This window comes from Neophocaena asiaeorientalis, unplaced genomic scaffold (assembly GCF_003031525.2).
Source record: "Neophocaena asiaeorientalis asiaeorientalis breed wild unplaced genomic scaffold, Neophocaena_asiaeorientalis_V1.1 scaffold240, whole genome shotgun sequence".
NCBI lineage: Eukaryota > Metazoa > Chordata > Mammalia > Artiodactyla > Phocoenidae > Neophocaena > Neophocaena asiaeorientalis.
In genome coordinates this window covers 2,956,500-2,980,399 of record NW_020185331.1, presented here as the reverse complement: position 1 = coordinate 2,980,399, position 23,900 = coordinate 2,956,500, and the positions used below count along the sequence as shown (strand labels likewise).

Here is a 23,900-nt window from a genome sequence, read left to right as displayed (position 1 = left end):
CCGGACGCACAGGCTCAGCGGCCATGGCTCACGGGCCCAGCCGCTCCGTGGCATGGGGGATCCTCCCGGATCGGGATACGAACCCATGTCCCCTGCATCGGCAGGCGGACTCTCAACCACTGCGCCACCAGGGAAGCCCAACTTTGTTCCTTTTTAAGATTGTTTGGCTATTTTGGGTTCCTTGCATTTCCAGATGAATTTTAGGATTGGCTTGTTAATTTCTGCCACAAAGGCCGTTGGGATGTTAATAGGGATTGCCTTGAATCCGTAGACCAATGGGAGAATATTGCTATCTTAACAATATTGTCTTCCAATCTATGAACATGGGATGTCATTCCATCTATTTATTTATTGTTAGATCTTTAAAAATTTCTTTTAAAAATGCTTTGTAGGGACTTCCCTGGTGGTTCAGTGGTTAAGACTGTGCCTTCCAATGCAGGAGGTGTATGTATGATCCCTGTTCAGGGAACTAGGATCCCACATGCCGTTGGGTGCGGCCAAAAAACTTAAAAAAAAAAAAAAAAAAAGCTTTGTAGCTTTCAATGTATGGTCTCACCCTTGATTAAATTTTTTCCTAAACATTTTGTCATTTTTGATGCTATCATAAATGGAACTATTTTCTTAATTGCATTTTAGGATTGTTAGTTGCTAGTGCAGCAATACAACTGATTTTGTGTATTGATTTTTATATCCTGCAACCTTGCTCAACTTTAAAAAATTTTTGTGTGGATTCTTTTCCACACAAAAGTATTTTCCATATATAAGATTGTGTCACCTATAAATAGAAGACGTTTTACTTCTTTCTTTTTAATCTGGATGCTTTTTATTTTTTTCTTGCTTAATTGCCCTGGCTAGGACCTCTAGTACAATGTTAAGTAGAAGTGGTAAGGGTAGACCTCCTGTCTTGTTCCTGATCTTAGGGAGAAAATATTGTTTGATGTTAGCTATATATTCTGTTTTCTTACAGATGATCTTTTTCAGGTTGAGGAAGTTCCTTTCTATTCCAAGTTTGCTGAGTGTTTTTATTATGAAAGGGTGTTAGATTTTGTCAAATGCTTTTTAAGTGTTGAGATGACCATGTGACTTTTGTGCTTTATTCTATCAATATGGTGCATTACATTGATTGATTTTTGGATATTGAACCAGCCTTGCATTCCTGGTATAAATCCTATTTGGTCATAGAGTACACAGTAAGTCCCCTATATATAAACCTTCAAGTTGCAAACTTTCAAAGATGTGAACATGCATTCGCATGTCTAATCATGTAAATTAGTTTACCTGTCTGGTGTACATTGTCACATGTGTGCATCCTCTACAAGTGGTTGTGCTTTTGTGTACTTTACTGTACAGTTCTGTTTAGAGTATAGTAGTACAGTATCTTTATTTCAAGCCCAGGATGTCTGGAAGCAAGCATAAAAGCAGTGGTGATGTAGCTGGTACTGGTATGATGAGAAAAAAAGAGCTACTACCCAGACATAACTGGATTGTTTTTTCAGGAGGGTAGATAAAATTGAATCCAGCAAGGAACCAGAACCTGTGCCATCAATGTCACGTGTGAGTGAACTTGCAGCTTGCCCTTTGTCTCCTATTGCTGATGATCTTTCAGCTCTTCCATCTCCCACCTTCTCTCCTTCCTCCAGTCAGTAACTCTTCTTGCCTGGTGTTCACTCGATGCCAGCCCCTGTATGCCAGCTGTTGTACTGTACAACTGTACTTTTCAAGGTACTGTACTGTAAGATTTAAAAAGTTCTCTTTATTTTTTATATTTGTTTGTTTTTTATGTATTATTTGTATGAAAAGTGTTATAAACCTATTACAGTATAGTACTATATAGCCGATTGTGTTAGTTGGGTACCTAGGCTAACTTTGCTGGACTTACGAACAAACTGGACCTACAACTCGTATATGTAGGGGACTTACTGTAATCTTTTTTATGCTGCTGGACTCAGTTTACAGAACAAAGTGAAAAGTGGATCTCGATGGGGCAAACTGAAGATATCTAGCATAGTTCCCGAAGTCAGTAATCCTGATTCTCAATCCAGTGCTTTTTTCCACTAGCAAAGTAAATCAACAGTATGAGTACACAATTGATGGTTGTAATGAGAAATATATAAAAATATGAAGACATGGTTCCCTAGTCTCAAAATACTTATAATATTGATGAGAAGACACACGTACATGAAATAATGAGTAAATATTTTAAAACAGGACTATGTGTAGAAAAAAAAAATCAAGGTAAGGGGTTACCTTATGCTTTTATAGTCACATAGTGGAGGGCACAAACTATCGGCTTCAATACTCAATGCCTAGCTTCCTGGGAGGACTTTTAAACTATCAGAGACTGATACTAGGAAACTAACCTAGAAGAAAAGAACTTTAATGGGTACATACTATGTACTTGGTGTTTTAATATATCCTTAAACCAGAAGCCATAGTTTAGTTATTAGTCCTGATTTAAACATACAGGAATTAAAGTTCAAAAAATTAAGTTAACTTAAACTGGAAGTGAGGATATGATTCCAGGTGTGTCTGATTTGCCCAGGAGTATTGCTCTCTGTACTACATCCAGATACCAGAAGCATCCTTAAGCATAAGACTTAGAGGTTAGTAGCCTAGCATTCAAGTCTTGTAAACAACATTCATTTGTTATTAAATTCTGAGCAATTCATAGCACCTCTCAGATCCCTAGCTAATCTGTCTAAATAAAATAGAGATAATAACATAGCCTGCTCTTATCTCTGGAGGATCATACAGTGAAGTCCAAGCATGGGGGAGGGTTAGGCCAAAATACTAAACATGATGTGTGTGCATGTGTACATGATACTTACATGTCTCTTTCTATATTCCAAAGCCAATATTAAAACTATTAACAGAAACCAATATTAACAGAAACCAATATTAACAGAAACCACTGAGGTTATTATTAGTTTTTAAATAGTTTGCCTCTCATTTCTCATAAATTCCTTGGCAAATATTCTATGTTGAAATCGTACCTGAAAAAGTGAGGAAAGAAGTTAAGATTTAAAAGTGAGGGAAGGGGGACTTGCCTGGTGGTCCAGTGGTAAGGAATCCACCTTACAATGCAGGGGACGCAGGATTGATCCCTGGTCGGGGAACTAAGATCACACACGCTGCAGGGCAACTAAGCCCGCGTGCCACAACTACTGAGCTCACGTACCTCAATTAGAGAGCCTGCATGCCACAAACTATGGAGCCCACACGCTCTGGAACCCGCGTGCCACAACTAGAGAAGAGAAAACCCGCATGTCACAACTAGAGAGGTGCCTGTGCACCACACCGAAGAGCCTGCGCACCACATCAAAAGATCCCACATGCCTCAACAAGATCCCACGTGCCACAGCTAAGACCTGACGCAGCCAAAATAAATAAATAAATAATAAATAAATCTTTTAAAAATAAATAAATAAAAGTGAGGGAAGGGGCACATTAAAAGAAAGGGAAGGCTTTTGGTATACACATTCATTGGTACCCAAGTTTGTGCATGCGATTTATAGAGGCTCCACTAACTAGCCTCATGACCAAGGGCAAGCTCTTCGTATTATGATTCAGCTACTTTCCTAATACAGAAGCATCAGTTCTATTACCAGAGCGGTGTCTGTGTAAAATGAGATAATAAATTTGGAAGTGACAGAAAAAACTAGAAATGAACCTCACCATTTGGGACCTGCCCATAGGAAAAGCAATTTTCATGACTAGAATCCAGTCTCCATATCTGTGGCCTCAGCTGTTAGTTGGAGCTAATAACCTTCTGATAACCTTCTGATAACCTTCCTAACCTCCCCCATTTCTCTATAGATCTTTGTACATTGTCAGATGAACCTCATAGTTAAGCCACTTCTCTATCTGGGAGCAGAGGCAGAAGTAACCTGATGAACAACAGAGATCACTTCTGCCTTTCTAAGTCTGGGAACTTTTACATCCTACTTCCCAAGTCTAGGAATTTTTATGCTATACCATTTACTCTATATCCTTAGTATCCTGCCCAGGATCCAAAAGGTACATAATAAAAAGAGAAAATAAAACTAAAAAAAAAAAATCCTCCCTTTAATACTTGGCTACAGATGAGTAAGAGACTCTACCATAATAGAATGGCAATTTTTATTTTACAAATGAAAAGGCAAAATACTGCTACTGAGTTGACCATGAAGTCACATCTGAGTTGAATGTTCATACTTTGCAGTTGAATTTTCCCAGTTCATCAGTTAATTCCACTGAAAACAGACTAAGCCTCCATTTGTGGAAGAAGCGTAGGCCAGATTTAACCATGATGATGGAGATGGTCGACAAGATTAAGCAAAGGAAATGACTGTAATCTGTTTCAAGTTCTTTTTCTTCTTGGAAACATTCTCCATGGTAATGTAAGACTTAAAACAAAGACTGTGACTGTCCTGGCCAGAGAAGGTTAAAGCTGTGTCATAGAGAACTGTAGACTATTCTTCTACCTTTGTCCAGTGATATCCATCTCTCTCAGAGAGGTCTGGCTAAACCAGAATATTCTTTGCAATAGCATTCAAAGTCCTTACTAGGGTCACATCTGTTACCTTTAGAGAATATTCTGATCTAGAAAGAGAGGCTCCCATAGCAACAGAGGAATTTCTGCAATAGAAGTAATAAAGGAACAGATAATTACATAAGTTGTTAAATGAGCCCTCCTACTGGCACTTCATTTTATAGGCAATTTCAAGGCTCAAGAACAAAGTTAGGTCAAGGACCCTGAACTACTATATTTTATAATTTTTATTAATTACTTGAAACATCTAGTATCTAAATCTATCAGATAGTATACTTGATTTTATATCTGGAGCTGTAAATTCTAAGGCTCTTGCTTCTTTTACATTTCATTTTTTCCAACTTAGAAATAATCAACAATTAACTAATAAATATAGGAGTCCTCTCAAGTATAATAAAAAGAACACATAATAGTTTAAATTCCTTAATAGTGATATAATTTCCAAATAACTGAAAATAGGGAATTCCCTGGCAGTCCAGTGGTTAGGACTCCATACTTTCACTGCCAAGGGTGCAGGTTCAATCCCTGGTTGGGGGAACTAAGACCCCACAAGCTGTGCGGCGTGGCCAAAAACAATAAAATTTAAAGAAATTAAAAAATAAAAATAAAATAACTGAAAATAGATAGCAAAGGTGAGGAAAGACTTAAGTATTAACAGTAGGAAAGATAAAAATGACTACGGCTCTTCCATCCTTATACCATAGTTATTAACTTTGCTAAAGGAAATCACAGGTGAATGGCCACACATACATATCTGATTCATTTGAAGCTTAGCTGCTGAATTAGAATTTATTATTAACTGGTCTAAGTTCAGCAATGCCTTAAGGCTTTGAAGGTTAGCCTGTGTTCAGAAGAGCCTGCTTATTTAAGGCAGGAAAAGAACCACTCTGCAGTTAAAAAACTTCAAAAATGACTGTAATACTTACATACTAATCACAACATTCCATTCATTAATCATGCCATCAACTTTCCTGTTTGGGGAAGTAAAGATTAACTGCATTCATTTTTGCAGGAGTCAAAGAATATATTTTTACCGAAACTTCATTCCTGAATCTCTAGCCAACCGAGCAGAACAGTGGAATTCTGTAGCACCTGAACCCTCAAGGATCCTTTGTAGATTTCTGTCTGTTATGCCACCCCCTGTTGGAAAGAATAAGTAATATATTAAATAGAATATATTTTCATATAAGATTTAATGAATAATATGACTGCCAACTCTACCTGGAACCTCCATACTGAAATTTCTCATTGATTTGAGAATTATTCTCTCTTTACTCAGCTAGAATGAATTTAGAAAAAAAATGATGAAAAGGCAAGACTACAGACTCTGAAGAACAAAAGATAAGGTCAAAGCACCTTTATGACAGAATTTTACATGCCCACTGGTTTATATAACAATGCTATATGTTACCGATTTTAAATCTATAAAGATTACTCCAGGGCAAGGAAAATCACTGAGTGCTCTAGCCCTGCTTCCCCTCAATTAAAGCAAAATCAAGTTGAAATGAAAGGTAAGATAGACTTGAGGAAGAAGTCACAAAAGCAAAGCCTCAGAAATGTATCTCAAAGAGAAAACCTCCAAGGTTCTTTCTCTGGCCCAGGATTTGATGGACACACAGATCTCACTGGCAATGGGAATAATGCAAGGTGTTATACAACTTATTTATTATAATATCAACTTTTTGTTTCATTTTACAGAAGAATTTGATTCTACTTTATTAAAACTGCACAATCAAGTATTTTATGACTCATTTGTTTTAATGAACAATCTCTTAAATGTCTGTATATGAAGAATAATATTCTGAACTGATACCAGATTATAAATATAAAATCAGCTTATTCATCTTGATATCATTCTCTCCTAATATATAAGACGTATTCAATACATATTTTTAAATGACCGTTAAAATATGTACTTTTTATCTCAAGCTATTCAAGCTACTAAAATAACTTGACTTACACACTCTTTCAGACTCATTAACTCTTTTTCTTGGTGGTACAGTAATATCACTGAGCCCTAAGAAGCAGAAAGAACGGACTGAGAAGTCAGATTTAGATTGGAATCCTGGCTTTACCACTGTGGCCTTTCACGGTTATGTGATCTTAGATAAATTACTTAAATCCACTGAGCCTCAATTTTTTCACCAAAGAGGGATAGTATTGCCTACTTCACAAACTTGTAAGGATTAAAAGACAAACACATTATTTCCTTCTAATAAATAACAAAATATCTGGCCACTGAAACACACGTTGCTCAGTTATCAGAACATAAGTAATACATTTTCCAAACATAGACTAACAGGTGGGACTTGAAAGAACAGCTAGTTCAATATCCTCTCTTTATAAAGATAAGGAAACTGGAGCCTAAATTATATTGTAAGCTTCATTATGAAAGTCCCTAGAGGGGAGCTACTATGTTCTAGTTATCTTTATATTTCCCAATGATGGATACTCATTAGGCATTCAGGTTGACTTACCCAGGAATTTTTACTTGCTGGTAATTACTTACATGAAATCATTATAATTTGTTTATAGATCTATTTGGTGAGCTCCACAAGTAGAAGGATTACTTCATATACATTTCTGTGTTTTTACACCTACCACAGAACCTGTCATATAATTAGCATTTTCTTGGTGAGGTTTGTTAAATAATCACAAATATTTTTGGATATAACATCTTTTCACCTAAGACTGTAAGCCTCTTGAGGAAGTAGTTTCTTGTGTAACTCTGTATCCCAAGTAGTGCCTTGCACATAGCACATAACTTAATAATTACATATAAAACAAAGGCAATCTTACGTTAACAACTGTCTTTAAGTCTGGGTATTGTCAAGTATAAATATATTTAGTCTTAAATGGAAATGCATCAGACTCAATTAAGTTTCTTTAACATTCCCTGATTAAGGGTCTCAACTTAACAAATAATATATGCTTTCTTTTTGCTCATGTTTCAGGAACTTGCTACAAGTCAAAGCTTTCCTAAATCTCTGACACTGTCTATCTGTTTGGCCTCTTTTTAAAAGTTGGCCTATATCTCACTATCACCATTTTGACCTCTGGTCAGTCTTGGCATCATTGGTATTAAGACAACCAGACGTTGTATGCCTTCTGATGTGATGAAATATGAAGTATTCAGAATTATCCATGAAGTATTCCTACCAAAAATATTTAACCAGAATCTAAACAAGCAGTTTATAGGAAAATACAGAGGCTAGTCTAGGAAATACATGCTAAACAATATCAAAAGGAAACAATCTGATAAATCCGGAAACTAGGACATTTTACTGGGTAAGTAGTTCAAACTTTTTAAATGTCATTTTTTTTAAAGCAGAAGAAGAAAAGGAAAACTTCTATATTAAAAGATATTAAGAAAGATAAAAACCAAGTACAATACTTGTTCCTTGATTGGATCCTGGTTTAAACGTATCAGCTATAAAAAACATTCTGGGTACAATTAGAGAAAGGAGAGTATTGGCTGAGTATTAAATGGTATTAGGGATTTAGTGTTTATTTTGATAGATGTGATAATGATATTGCGGTTAGAGTAAAATGCCCTTATTTTTTTAGAGACATATTAAGAGAAAATGTTATAATGCCTTTAATTTTAAAATACCTCAGGATAAAAAAAAGATGAAACAAATGTGATAAAATGTTAAATATAGAACTTGAGTACATGAGTATTCATAATGCTGTTTTCTTTTTTATATGTTTGAGAAATTTAATAAGAAAAAATTAAGATTGTCTTTATATTAATCTCATTCTGGATCTAGGTCATCTTATCTAATTCTTTAAAAACTGTTGACTTCTAATGAGCCATTATGTACTTCATTGATCTTAGAATTATCATTAGAAGTATGTGATCCAACTGTTCTGACTACAAGGAAGAATTTTGTGATCAAAGATTTTCAGAAACTGAGTATTACATTATCCAGGGGTGTTACCTATGTTTGCTTATACCTTGTCAACAACTAGGACAGTTGGCCCTAATGCAGTGTAGCAGCATCAAACTTGGTGTGCCTCACCAGAAATGAACATCTACATTCACAAAATTGTATACTATGGGAAAGCAAACATGGAGAAACCCCAATCCTTATTTGCTCTTCTCTGAGCGAAATCCTACTAGAGTGTTCCTCATATAGTTTTAAATTGCAGCACAGATCCCCCAATCTTAAACATTTTAATCAAATGATATATTCTTTCTGAACGCCATGTACTAATACTACCCCCCATACTGTCCTGCCTCTTTTTCTCTTCCTCACTATAGTGTTACACTAGTAAACGGATAGATAAATAAATACCTGGCATTACCACAATCCTGCCTTTTGCCTGAAAAAAGAAAAAAATAAACAATTTTAATATCCTTCTCTTACATGGGATAATAAGGCAGCAAAACAGAAACATAATTATATTAAATTTATTAAGTTACTACTAGTATCTAATTTTCAATAGATCTTTCTATTTCTTTGGGATCTTGGGTAAGTAAAATGTTCAGAGTAGTAACTCTTTCTACCCAGAAAGGTTATTTTATTGTATTGCTTTAAAGACTTGTACTGTTATAAACACAAAGAATAGGAGAATAAAATATAAATACTAAATAATCACACCACCTTAAGAAAACCCATTACTGGGGGCTTCCCTGGTAGTGCAGTGGTTAAGAATCCACCAGCCAATGCAGGGGACACGGGTTTAAGCCCTGGTCTGGGAGGATCCCACATGCCGCGGAGCAAATAAGGCCATGCACCACAACTACTGAGCCTGTGCTCTAGAGCCCACAAGCCACAACTACCGAGCCCATGTGCCACAACTACTGAAGTCTGCGCGCTTAGAGCCTGTGCTCCGCAACAAGAGAAGCCCCTGCACCGCAACGAACGCAGCTAGAGAAAGTGTGCGCGCAGCAACAAAGACCCAACACAGCCAAAAATAATAAATAAAATAAAATTTTTAAATAAAAAAAAAAAAAAAAGCCACTACTGAAAAATAACATTAATTCTGAGTTCTTGGCATGCGATGGAATGGAAGTAGCTGAATTTAAGTAAGATTTCAGCAGAAAAGAAAGAAGATAGCATAATCGTAAATTACTAGAAGAAAAATCTGTTCAAATCATGTGTCCTCAACTAAATTCCCTAGCTTATTATACCAATTAAATAAAACCATAGGTCCATTTTATTGGATATTAAGTAATAAAACTGAACTACATGAATTGATTTAATTTCTGATAATAGGTATTGAAATTTCCTTACTTTTATTCTAATTTTCATCCCATTTCCTAAATAAATTTTGGTGATATACCCAGTATCACTGAAAGTCAAAAGGAAATCACCTTTTTACAAACACATACTCAGTAGAAACTCTAGTGGCAGGTAGGTAATAATGACAGAATAAAAATAACATATAATGTTATAACAAGCTCACTAACTTGCAGAATAATACCCTGATCAAATTGCTCTATCATGAAAGTGTTTATCAAATGTCACTTTACTCACTCCTCCATCCAACCAACAAATATTTATTAAATGCCTACCGTGTACCAGACACTGTTGTAGGTATGAAGAATACTGTGACTGAAGGGGTCCAAAATATGTCACTGTGGCATAAAAATTATTTTGAGCTAAAGGCTGAAATTCCTTATCTGCTTAAAAGCAGAGCCTCCCAAAAGAACTGAAAAAGAACTCAACTGTCATAAATCCCCTCACTGGAAGCAGCTCATCAGCACCACACCCCGGCAGACAATATCATAAAACTATCCTATCTCCCATCTATTCTTCTAAGGATACAATAATCTTTCCAAAAAGTCATTTGTTTTCCCATAAGGGCCCTTTCTCCTTCCACTTCTAAGTCCCTAAGTGCTCTCTTCCCCCTCCTTTACCTATTAGAAGATGGTATATAAGCCCCCAATTCCAAGCACCTCTTTGAGTCACATTTCTTTGTGAACTCTCATACATACATACACACGTGATTACAATCTTGTTTTCTTGCAAATCTATCTTTTGTCAGTTTAATTTGCAGGATCTCTAATACTGAACCTAGGAGGGTTCACTTTTTTTTTAAAAAAGAGGGTAAAGAAAAGTTTTTCCTTTCTGACATCATGAGCAAGAGGAAGTTCCTATTCTCATGGGGCTTTCACGTTCAACGAAAACAGACAACAGATAGGTATATTCATAAAATATAAATATTTAAACATACAATGAATAAAAAAAGCAAGGAAATGAAATAGAGAGTAAAAGGGAGAGGGGGCTATTTCACAAAATTTAATAATTGTTAGAGAAATAAGTGAAACAAGGCTGTTTAGTATCCTCAAACAGACTACAGCAAAATACCCACAAAACTAAATATTTACTATCTAGAACGCTGAAATGAGTTTAGGAGCAAAAAAGTCATACTTACTGTAACTGTTTCTTTCAACTGAAAGCTTTCTAAAACATGGACAAATGTTTAAAGAGATGAATTCTATCACTTTTTTTTTGGCCTTCCATAAAAGATTATTTAGAAGTATATGCTTACCTGAGGCTATCAAAGTGATTTACCAATACAGAGCAGTTACTAAGTGTCAGACCTTGTGCTGAAGTAATCCACAACTATTCTAAGAGGTAGGCACTATTATTATGCTAACTTTGTAGCTAAGGAAACTGAAGTTTAGGATGGTTAGATAAACTGCCCAAGGTCACTGTTAATAAGTGGCAAAACCAGGATTTAAACATAGACATTTCTAATCCCAAATCCTATGCTTTAACCAGTATATTATACTACTAAGTAACTGCTTCAAGAAGTAAAGTTAGCATGATCTCACTTCTATGTGGGATCTAAAAAAGTAAAACACAGAGAAGCAGAGAATAGAATGGTGGTTACCAGGGGTAAGGAGGTGAAGGAAATGGGGAGATGTTGGTAAAAGGATACAAAGTTGCTATGTAGGATGAGTACGTCTATAGATCAAATGTATAGCATGATGACTATAGTCAATAAAACTGTACTGAATACTAAAAATTTGCTAAGAGAGTAGATTTCAGGTACTTTCACCACACACACACGCCACACAAGTTAACTATATGAACAGATGAACACGATCTTGACTGTAACCATTTCATTCTGTATATGTATATCAAAACATCAATGTTGTACACCTGTTATATATACATATAATTTTTACTTAAAAAAGTAAAGTTAGTGTATAAGCATATTTAACCCATCTCTTCCTGCCAACCAGTGATTAAACTACAAATCTCTCTCTCTCTCTCTCACACACACACACACACACAAATACTATGAAATGCAATATATGACTACAACAATTATTCTCTACTCCATACTGAGTAACCATTTTAAAATGGAAAGCTGACTCATCAATTCTTCTATTTTAAAACCCTTCAGGCTTCCCCAGTGCACCAAGGATAAAATACAAACTCTTAAATAGTTTTCAAGGCTCTGGACAGTATTCTTCTCTTCACATTCAACATTATAGTCATTCTTCAATATCTTAATAATTATGCTCACTTTTGTTTCTAGGCCTTTGCATATGCTGTTTTGTCTACATGGAGCATCCCCCCAACTCTCCCTCTCCCTATTCCCTTTTACATTGATGGCTCCTAATCATCCTTCAAATGAGTAAGACATTGCAGTGTGGATTTCTTTTCTTCTGGGAAGCTAACTACTGTTAATCCCAATCCCTCAAATCTGGGGTTAATTCCTCTCCAATGTGCTCCCACGGCACTTTTTTTTTTTATAAGTACTCTATTAAAAGTGCCTGTTGTGCACTAGTTTGTAAGGGCAATGACTACAGACACACACACGCGTGCGTGCACAGGCACCCCTTGGTCACCAACATAGGGCAAATGCCCTGCACCTTAATATATACTTAATAAATATTTATAAAACCAGTAAGTTCCAGTCTAGAAAAATTTATCTGATCCTCAGGTGAAATTTCTGAAAATTATTTTTATGGTTATAGAAAAGTAAACATAAGCAGATGTCTACACAAAAACACTAAATAATATTATTAATAATAGCAGTAATAATAATTATAGACACTAACATGTATTAAAATCTAATATATATCAAGCACTCTGCTAAGGCTCTTACCAAGAGCCTTTCTTATCTCTTTTATTATCTCTTATCTCTACCAATCCTACCTGCTCTCTACCAATCCTCAGAGCAACCCTATATTGCTCTGGAGAGATATTAAACTTATCTCAATTTCACATGAGGAAACAGAGGCTTAAACGCTAGTAATCTACTCAACATTATACAGCAAGTGTCAAAACTGTCTCAAATCCAGAACATTCTCATCTCAAAGTCCATACTCACTCACTTAGAATGCCTCTGGACGGGTGTCAGAAAAACACAGACATACTACAATTACAAAGCCATCTTCTGGCTGTTCTACAAATGATGTGAACTCACAAGAGGAAATCATATAAGAGAAAAATGTATTTCTTCCTATCTTGGTAGTTTGGGAGAAATGAGAAGGATACAGTTTTAGGTTTTTTTTGGCTGTGCCATCTGGCATGCAGGATCTTAGTTCCCCCACCAGGGATCGAACCCGTGCCCCCTGCAGTGGAAGCGTGGAGTCTTAATCACTGGACCACAAGGGAAGTCCCAGTTTTAGTTTTAGAATTCACCTCAAAATGATAATTTTCTCAAATTTTATGTGGGAACCCCTGAGTATACATAGGTTGCCAGTAAGAAGATATGGCTTAAACTATGCAACGCTGATGGCAGAAGAAAGGTAAATTTTGCTGTGGTTATCCAAATTAGATCAGTTATTTAGGCATTGTCTATAATTTGATCTTAAGAGCCTTGGCTACTAAAAATGCTCATGTGAAAGAAATAAAAATTATAAAATATGTTATTTCCTGCTTGCTATGGAGTAACCACAAAGTCAGTAATATGTAGTTTCACAACCTCGTTGAACAGCAGAATATCAGAAGTAACCACAACAGCATCTTAGGAAGAAAGGAAGGAAATTGTGTGTACCTGATCTATGAGTCGCTTTATTAGGGGTAGTCCTTCTAGTGCTGAAATGTCGCATCCACTGGTTAATACTCTTTCAAATCCCAAAGTTAAGAGGGTCTCTAGAGCTGCCATTGGATCATGAACCATGTCAAAGGCTGAAATAAATAAAACTGACTTGAATTTTGAACAGATATCTCTAATACAGTGCTTTCCAAAATGTAGTATACACACAGTGGTATGCTGGACCTAGCTTGTCCTGGCTTGCAAGAGTCAGTTGTTAAATATTCAGGCATTTTGCAAGCATGATTGCCAATCCATTGGCAGCTGAAATTAGTCAAGGTGAAAGTACAAAACCACAGAAATCAACAAATGCTACAAATCAGGACTCTTTTTTCCTGAGAACCAGTTTACCAGCATACCACAGTCAGCATGCCACCAATGGCATGCAGGATCATTTTAGATGGTATGCATTTGAACAGATGCATTTACTTAAATGCAGATTAGAAGTGAAAAGTTTCCATTTTTCATTATAAAGTTTCTCTTTAAAATAAATTTACTTAAGATTTTAAGAACATTATTAAATAAATTCGCACAAGTAGCCCTTGGATATGATAAAATTGTAAACGTAACAGGCAAGTGACTCAAATTTGGGAGTCTGCTCTAAGGGTTCAAACAAACTGGACAAACAGAATGAAAACATTACACTCACCAGTTCTAGAAAAAGCCTTGGTTCACATTCTCATTATAGACTAATATTTTATTCTAATCCATTTATCCCATGTACTCAAGACTCATAGTATAAGGATAGTTGTTTACAACAGACTATATGAGGTTTCAGTTCCATCCTACTTTCTAAGAGACTTCTCTCCTCCTCATTGAGGAAACTGGCAATAGGAACCCCAAAGAAAACTACTTCTGCTTTGGTTCTCAGCACTGCTACATGATACGTAAGTGCTAATCTATGGTGGATTAGGTGGTAGACCCCTTCCTTTCACCCTTTAGTGTATGTAGGCAGCTAAATGTAACACAGAGGATTTTCCTTTTTTGGTGGCAGTACCTTCTCAGTGATTATACTGTCATAATATTAAATACATGAGTGAAAAAAATGTGGAGCACAGGACAATATAACAATATAAAAACATGGAAATATTTTTGCTAAATTTATTGAAGGAAAAGACAAAAACTTTGAAATGATTTTCTTAGTTTAAGAACAGAAAAATATATTCTATATGGTGGGTTTATTTTGAATTATTTAGCATATCAAATTTTAAACTATATATTTTTCAGATAAATGTTTACTAATTTAAATTACCTCATATTTTAAAACTTTTCTTTTTTCTTTTGGCTAGCTTCAAAGTTCTGACTTCTAAGCGATCTAACATCTTTTAGTTATTGCTAGCTTATGAGAAGCATTGCTAAACAGCAAGTCAAGAAAGTTTTCTGGTGTTACTCATTTCATAAAGAAACAAGGATTACAAATGCTATATACCTAATTTCTATAAATGAATGCAAATCCTAGTGTCTACTCTCATCCTAATCTTTGGATGCTTACTCAAAAGGACAAAAAAAATTCAATAATTTCTCATGCATATCATCAAATTAAAAAAAAATTGAAGACTTCTTTCTTTTCATGTGCAATGGCAGTGCCTCTGAAGGCAAAATTCATACTTCCTCCATTTTACCAATGCTAGGCAAAAATGTATGGAAATTGTAACTGCCTGATTTAGAGATAAGAAGTATTTTCATATAAAATTATCAGATACTTTTTAGAAATCATTCTGATGCAGACAAGCTATCAATAATGTACAATAATTTTGTGCACTATAGTGAACATCTGTTCATTGATTATCCAGCACCTATTTCTTCTCTCCTCTTCCTAATAGTACCCAATTCTTCATCAGATACCCTCCCCCCTCTGCCCACGAATCTTATATTCATCTGGGAAAGCTGACCTCACTCCTAGCTCCAGAATGATCTTATCTGGCTTAAGCCAAGCAGCACATTTCCTTTCATTGGCCATAGTGATTTATCCTTTTTGAGACTGCACATGACCTGAGGCAAACTAATAAAAATGAATCTCAGGATTCTTGCTTGGAAAGCTGTGACAAGCACACGCACTTGTAGGCAATGCTTACTCTCTCCCTCTATTATATGTCACCACCACCACCTTCTGCTTTTAACAACTTTTCATAACTAAGGCTTCATATTTTCTAGAAATTGTGCATCTCTAAATTTACAACTGTTAGTCCCATGACCAGTATAAAAAAACCAATTGGTAACACTGTAACGACACTATACAATTGTGTTCCAGAAAAAAGGTTGTGGCATTTGGTGAAATGAGAAAACTGACACTGTTCAACAGAACTTCTAAAATGGAAATGACTCACCTCGGTGGAAAGTGACTGGCAGAGGACGGCAAATAGCTATATAAAGAAAATCACATGACAACATGAATGAAGAGATCATCACTGATTACTATTTACAGAATTCTCCATGTTAGAATGAACTTTTTAATACTTTCTTCTCTTAAGTGAAGACACTGAACTAAAATAATAAAAAAATGGCAACCTTCCAAATCCGAAAGTTCTACGTTTCCATTAATCTCTGATTTTCAGCTAAAAAAAAAAAAGTCATCCACTCCTTAGAGGCACCAAATAAAAACGATATGATTTGGCAACTATAAGGGTAGCATTACATCTATTACGACCCTTCTGAAAATCTTCAAGAAATACTCTGGCCTAGTAATATAAGTAGTTTGCTTCTGTCCTCTCTACATCTCCCCATCCTCACCAACTGTAATAGCTTTTCAACTTTTCAGTGCTGTGGTTAAAGGAATCAAGGTAAATTTCCCTTAAACCCTATAGGAACAGTAGCAGAACCCAATCTATAGTAACTGAGAGAGTCAGGAGGGCTATGTCACACATAGTCTCTACCCAAAACACCTAAATAGCTAGTGTTTAAAATAGGTTAGTATAAGTGCCTGCAGGTGTGAATGAAAAGTCAGTTTTGTGATTGCGTTTTTCTATATTGGGAGTATTCAATGCAATCATCATTAGAGGCTTTTTGGTCTCAGATACAAATTCTTACCGATAAGGGACATGCACAGTTCTTTGTCGATGTGTCCATCTTCAGTCAGTGCCCCAAATACCAAACCATCAGCACCATAAAGTTTGGCAAGACGAATGTCAGCCTTCATCACCTCAACTTCACGGTCTGAATATAAAAAATCACCTCCACGCGGCCGAATCATCACGAAAACTGGTATCTGGACATACTGCTTCACTACTTGAAGGACACCTATAAGAATAGAGCAGACTAATTAAAATTCAAATGTGAGCTAAAAGCTCAAGGAAGTCAATAAAATATTACTGTACTGGTCTTTTACATTTGCTCTAGTGTATCACTTCTACAAGAAATGGAAGAGTTGATGGAATAAACCATAGAAAGATGGATCTAAAGGAAAAAGGAGACACTGAGAAGAAAAACGTACATATAGTAGAAGTTACGTAATAAGAAAATCAAGGGTAAATAAAAAAGCAATTTAGAAAATAGAAGGAAGTTACCACATTTTAAAAGCACTTGTCAGTTGACTCAACTAAATTCTTTTACTGGAATGTGACATTTGAAAGTATAATAACTACCAGGCTCTATGTTCTGCCAGTGTATTCCCTAAGATCCGGTTTCTCCTTCATAATGATTACAGCTCTATTTAAAACCTACTATAGAGATGGTTACATAGTTCTAAAGTTTATGATTCCTTAATGGAAAAAGATATTTAGCAAAGCCTTTTTTTTTAATAAGAGATATGCAAAAGGGAGCAAAGTTGAACTTATTTGTGATTTTATGAGGAGATCTATGAATAAAAGTACCCAAATTTGACACAATTCGTGGCTAGTCCAGAAACACTCAATGGTATAAGATCTGTGGCAAGCACCATTAGTGTTTACCCAATATGAATTTACGTCTTTTTCCTTGCTACAAGAACTCCAATTCTGCATGGGATAGCAATGTGCCCATCACCAAGTAATGAATCATACATGACTGCTGTTGCAAAACACAGACTGCACTCAAATAACAGGTATGTTCTAGGTATTTCACAAAGTGGCCAGGGAATGCCCTCCTTTATTTTAGAGAGAAGAGTCCAAAAGGCCATTGAATATATAAACCTTTTATACTAAATAACGCTATCATCCATCTCAGAGTAAAATATAGGAGTCAAAATTTCATATAGGTACTTGGGCTTTTGACCAAGACAGAGTAACAGGAACTGGATTTACCCTTCCACCCATAAAACCAAAAAACAGACAAAACATATGAAATAATGGTTTGCAACAAAGGATAATGTTGCCTGAGAGATGGGAAACAAATGAGGTGAGCTCTCTGAATGACCCAGATTACTACCTTGAGAGTTTTCCAGGCCACAGCATAGGGAGAGGGAACCCAGGCAGAGGCCAGAGGATTCTCTGAGTTGAGGAGACAAAGCTGAGAGTCCAGGAAGACCAAGTGGCTAGAGTTCACAGCAGAGAATAGCAGGGAGGAGAGAAAAAGAACCCTGGAGATCTGCACAGAACCACACACCCCCTTCCTGCTAATATTCAGCTGAGTACTGATCGGCGTATGCACACAAGGAAACTACACAAAGCCAGAGAAAGACCCAGTGAAAAGAATTAGAAGAAATAGTGCCTGTCATTCACACCAGGACAGGAATAATGCCTGTTCCCCGCAGCCACACACAGGAAAATTTCAAGATTCATGGGGCACTGGGTAGAGTACACAGAAGGCCTTGCCTCAGTAGTGGGGAATAACACTATTCCAGACCCACTTAACAAATTTTAAAAACCCAATCCAAAATGAACAAACTGTTTCCAATACCTAACTGCTCAAGAATATTTATAGGAATATAAAAATATCCAGTACCCAGCAAAGCAAAATTCATAATGTCTTACATACAATGAAAAATTATCAGGCAGGAAAACAAGATGCATCATTAGGCGAAAATCAATCAAACAAAACCAACCTAGAACTGATACAGATATTAGAATTAGCAGCCAAGTCATTAAAATAGCTATTGTAACTTTATTCTACGTGTTCAAAAAAGCTAAAAAGTGACATGAGAGATATAACAACAATCTCAAATATCTAGGGATGAAAACTACAGTGTGTGAGATGAAAAATACACTAGGTGGGATTAACAGCAATTAGACATTGCAGAGAAAAGATCAGTAAACTTGAAAACAAAGGAATATGATCTATAGAAATGCCGCTACGTGGCATGTGGGATCTTCCCTGACTGGGGCACGAACCCGTGTCCCCTGCATCGGCAGGCAGTCTCTCAACCACTGCGCCACCAGGGAAGCCCAAGTTTTTTTTAAGAGTAGTTCATCAGTGAGCTGTGGAACAACTTTAAGCAGCCTTAAGTAAGTTAGTTGAAGTCTTTGAAGGAGGAAGTGGAGGACATTAAATGCTGAAAAATTTGCAAATGTGATGAAAAGTATAAACGCACATGTCCAAGAAACATGAAAAAAAACTACACTCAGGTACATCATACTCAAATTGTTCAAAACCAAGAATAAAGAACAAAATCTTAAAAGTAACCAAGAGAAAGACAAATTACACAGAAAAGAACAAAGGTTTAGATGACAGATTTCCTGTCAGAAACAATACAAGCAAGAAGACAGTGGAGAAGCATCTTTAAAGTCCTGGCAGAATAAAACTGTCAACCTAGAATTCTACACCCAACAAAAATATCTTTCAAAAAATGGGGAAAGGTGTTTTCAGATACACAAAAGCTGAAAGAATCCATCCCCAGCACATTGTACTACAAAAAATGTTAGAAGAATTACTTCAGGCAGAAGGAAAATGAAACCAGATGAAAATATAGATCTATACAAAGGAAGAGCATCAGAAATGGTTAATTACACATGGGTAAATATGATGTCTTCTTATTATTTCAACCTCTTTAAAAGATAACTGGCTCTTTAAACAAAAATAATAACAATGCAGTGTGGGGTTTTTAACATATGTAAAAGAAAAATGTATGACAACAGCACAAAGACTAAGAGGGGTGAAATGAAGACAAAAGTCAGTATACCAAGGATGCCAGAATGGAAAGATAAAAAAAAAACACGGTCCTTGACATTACTGCAGAGCATATGAACCAATATTAACAGCAACTTAATCTCAACTTTATGATATATAAGGGAAAAAAAACATCTATTTGATCACATCTGTGATAGACAAGTTTATTTGCAACCATAAACATTTCTAACTGATACAATATCCATGGCATAGTTAACATGTTAGTAACTTCAGTAAAAGATCCCAATGAAACAGATTATCAATTGTCTCCAGGCTCTATGAGAAAATCCGAAAAATGGACACTTACCCATGCTGGGTGTGGTTCCTCCTTCCACTAAGCCAGAACATAATTCAATGCGATCAGCACCTGTAATAAGAAAAGCATTGCTAAGCATAATAATTTTGTTGTTGTTGTTTTGTGTTACGCGGGCCTCTCACTGTTGTGGCCTCTCCCGTTGCGGAGCACAGGCTCCGGACATGCAGGCTCAGCGGCCATGGCTCACGGGCCCAGCCGCTCTGTGGCATGTGGGATCTTCCCGGACCGGGGCACGAACCCGCGTCCCCTGCATCGGCAGGCGGACTCTCAACCACTGCACCACCAGGGAAGCCCATAATAATTTTTTTAATTAAAAAAATTAAGAAAAATTTTCAAAAGCATTGTTCAAAAGTTATTGTCCAAAATAAACTCTTATTAAACAGCAAACTTAACATTTTTTTCTAAATATAGAACAGAGTCTTAGAAACTGAGAGAAATCAAATTATAAAACTAGAGGTAAACTCTATTTTTAAACCCAACTATATTCTGCAACCCACATTGTTACTGATAGTCAAGTTTAAGAGTTAATTCAAGTTAAGCTAGGTCTCTTAAAATTTTGTATTATAGGGTTGCTTCTCTACGTACAAGGAAGTGATTTAGAATAAAGAAGTTTCTGGATTGACCACAGTGGAACACTGACTCTTCATTGATTAAAAAAATAGCAATCTCGGGGGCTTCCCTGGTGGTGCAGCGGTTGAAAGTCCGCCTGCCGATGCAGGGAACGCGGGTTCGTGCCCCGGTCCGGGAAGATCCCACGTGCCGCGGAGCGGCTGGGCCCGTGAGCCATGGCCGCTGAGCCTGCGCGTCCAGAGCCTGTGCTCCACAACGGGAGAGGCCACAACAGTGAGAGGCCCGCGTACCGCAAAAAAAAAGCCATCTCGGGACTTCCCTTGTGGCGCAGTGGCTGGGAATCCTCCTGCCAGTGCAGGGGACACGGGTTTGAGCCCTGGTCCGGAAAGATCCCACATGCCACGGAGCAACTAAGCCTGTGCACCACAACTACTGAGCCTGTGCTCTAGAGCCCACGAGCCACAACTACCGAGCCCACGTGCCACAATACTGAAGCCCGCATGCCTAGAGCCCGTGCTCTGCAACAAGAGAAGCCACCGCAATGAGAAGCCTGCACATCGCAACGAAGAGTAGCCCCTGCTCACTGCAACTAGGGAAAAGCCCGTGTGCAGTCATGAAGACCCAATGCAGCCAAAAATAAATAAATTAATGAAAAAAATAAAATAAATAAAATTAAAATAAAGGATGAAAATCACAGTTTCTTTAACAAACTATAAGGAAAGAAAAGAAAGAATTAAAGAAAGAAAAAAGGGAAACATAGACTGAAACAGACATATCAAAAAAATGTTTATATCTTGATTCAAAAACTATAAAACAAAACAAAACTGTGTGAGCCAATTGGGGAAAGCTGAAAACTAACTGGGTATTTTTGATGATATTAATAAATATTATTTTTAAAAGATGTTACTGATATTTTGGTTATTATTATTATTATTATTATTTTGCGGTATGCGGGCCTCTCACTGTTGTGGCCTCTCCCGTTGCAGAGCACAGGCTCTGGACGCGCAGGCTCAGCGGTCATGGCTCACGGGCCCAGCCGCTCCGCGGCATGTAGGATCTTCCCGGACCGGGGCACGAACCCATGTCCCCTGCATCACAGGCGGACTCTCAACCACTGCGCCACCAGGGAAGCCCTATTATTATTATTTTTAAAGGTTATTATTATTTTTTTAAAGCCTTTTAGAGACACTGAAATATTTGTGGATGAAATGACATAATGTCTGGGATTTGCTTCAAAATAATTTGGGGATGGGAGAGGGAAGGTAGGAATATAGATCAGAGGTCAGTAAATGATGGTGTGTAGGCCAAAGGCTCACAAGCTTCTTTTTGTTATGGCATTCAAGTTTAACATGTTTTCGTGTATTTTTTAAAATTAATTAATTAATTAATTAATTTATGGTCATGTTGGGTCTTCGTTGCTGCACACGGGCTTTCTCTAGTTGTGTCGAGCGGGGGCTACACTTCATTGCAGTGCATGGGCTTCTCATTGTGGTGGCTTCTTTTTCTGCAGCATGGGCTCTAGGCGCGCAGGCTTCAGTAGTTGTGGCATGTGGGCTCAGTAGTCATGGCTTGTGGGCTCTAGAGCGCAGGCTCAGTAGTTGTGGCGCATGGGCTCAGTTGCTCCGCGGCACCTGGCATCTTCCCGGACCAGGGCACGAACCCATGTCCCCTGCACTGACAGGTGGATTCTTAACCACTGTGCCACCAGGGAAGTCCTGTTTTCGTGTATTTTTAAAAAACATACATTTCATACAACTGACCCATATCATACAATTCACCCTTTTACAGTGTATAATTCAATGGTTTTTAGTATGCTCACAGAATTTTGCAACCATTGTCACCAATTTTAGGACGTTTTCATAACCCCAAAAAGAAACCTCACACCCTTCAGCAGTCACTTTCCCTTCTCCCTATGCTCCGCAGTCCTTGGCAACCACCAATCTACTTTGTCTATAAGAAAATTGCCTATTCTGGATATTTCATATAGTTGAATCATACAATATGTGGTATTTTTTGACTGCTTTCTTCCACTCAGAATAATATTTCAAGATTCATCTATGTTGTAGCTTGATCAGTACTTCACCCTTTTTTTATTGCCAAATTGAGAATGGTTTTTACATTTTCAAAGGATTTTTAAAAAAAACAAAAAATATATGACAGAGACCAAATGTGGCCAGCAAAGTCAGAAATATATTCTGTCTTGCTCTTAACAAAAACGTTTGCTCACCCCCAATATAAATGAAAGATTGGCCATGTACTGAAAATGATTAAAGCTGATGGGTACATGGTGATTCATTATACTATTCTCTCTACTTCTGCATATGTTTGAAATTTTCTATAATAAAGTTTAAAAAAATTTTCTGATCCTGAGATGATGGGAATTCCTGTGCTTCCTGTTAAAGCAAGTCCAGCGTGCAAAAGAAACCATGAGGTAAAATATATGATGTTCAAAGAAAAAAAAGATTATGATAAAAGTCCTCACAATGAAAAAAGCACCAAATCTCTAAAATCAGTGGCCTGAAAAAAATTAAATCTTTGCTAAGTTCAATTTTTAAAAAGTTGGTTAGGGCTTCCCTGGTGGTGCAGTGGTTAAAGATCTGCCTGCAAATGCAGGGGACACAGGTTAGATCCCTGGTCTGGGAAGATCCCACATGCTGTGGAGCAACTAAGTCCATGCGCCACAACTACTGAAGCCCGCACACCTAGAGCCCGTGCTCCACAACAAGAGAAGCCACCGCAATGAGAAGCCCGCGGACCACAACGAAGAGTAGGCCCTGCTTGCCGCAACTAGAGAAAGCCCGCATGCAGCAACAAAGACCCAACGCAGCCAAAAATAAAAATTAAAAAAAAAAAAAAGTTGGTTAGTAAGCACTATTATGGACACCTGACTCAAAATGTAACCTACTGGGGAAGTAGGACTAGACAATCCATAGGTTTTCTAGTTGGTTGGTTGTTTTCAAAAGGATTACTGGGATCCTTAGAGATCACAAAGGTTCGTAAGGTCAGTTCACAGGATTAATTTCCAGACTTTTAAAAGGACTGCCAATTGCCATGATTTTCTAATTTCTCTTACCTCCTCTTTCTGCATTTACAGCTGACTCCACTGAATCAACACACACTTCCATAAGAAACCCATTTGCTGCTCCTAAAATATACAGAGAACAATGAAATTTCATGATGATACTATCCATCCAGACCACGTGACCACAGATATTTTACATTTTGCTGCCAAAATCCAAATGTCTAATGGACCTAGAGACTGTCAAACAGAGTGAAGTAAGTCAGAAAGAGAAAAAGAAATATCATATATTAATGCATATATGTGGAACCTAGAAAAATGGTACAGATGAACTGGTTTGCAAGGCAGAAATAGAGACACAGATGTAGAGAACAAACGTATGGACACCAAGGGGGGAAGCGGCGGGGGTTGGGGTGGTGGTGCGATGAATTGGGAGATTG

At 37.0% G+C, this 23,900-nt stretch overlaps 1 protein-coding gene across 4 annotated transcripts in view; it reads right to left on the bottom strand.

The window, feature by feature from the left end:
• Positions 1-23,900, bottom strand: part of CUTC (cutC copper transporter) — a 41,992-nt gene that overhangs the window by 14,917 nt on the left and 3,175 nt on the right. Inside the window, exons 2-9 of one of the 4 annotated variants that reach the window (XM_024735066.1) lie at positions 23,515-23,586; positions 19,863-19,922; positions 16,565-16,774; positions 15,865-15,900; positions 13,499-13,632; positions 8,830-8,857; positions 5,566-5,671; positions 4,101-4,617 (exon numbers count right to left, since the gene is read on the bottom strand). In XM_024735066.1, coding sequence (XP_024590834.1) covers positions 4,503-4,617; positions 5,566-5,671; positions 8,830-8,857; positions 13,499-13,632; positions 15,865-15,900; positions 16,565-16,774; positions 19,863-19,922; positions 23,515-23,586 — 761 coding nt within the window. In that variant the 3' untranslated portion in view covers positions 4,101-4,502. Of the gene's footprint in view, positions 1-4,100; positions 4,618-5,565; positions 5,672-8,829; positions 8,858-13,498; positions 13,633-15,864; positions 15,901-16,564; positions 16,775-19,862; positions 19,923-23,514; positions 23,587-23,900 lie in introns of those variants that run through there. The other 3 variants (XM_024735067.1, XR_003001811.1, XR_003001812.1) reach the window with 3 other exon arrangements.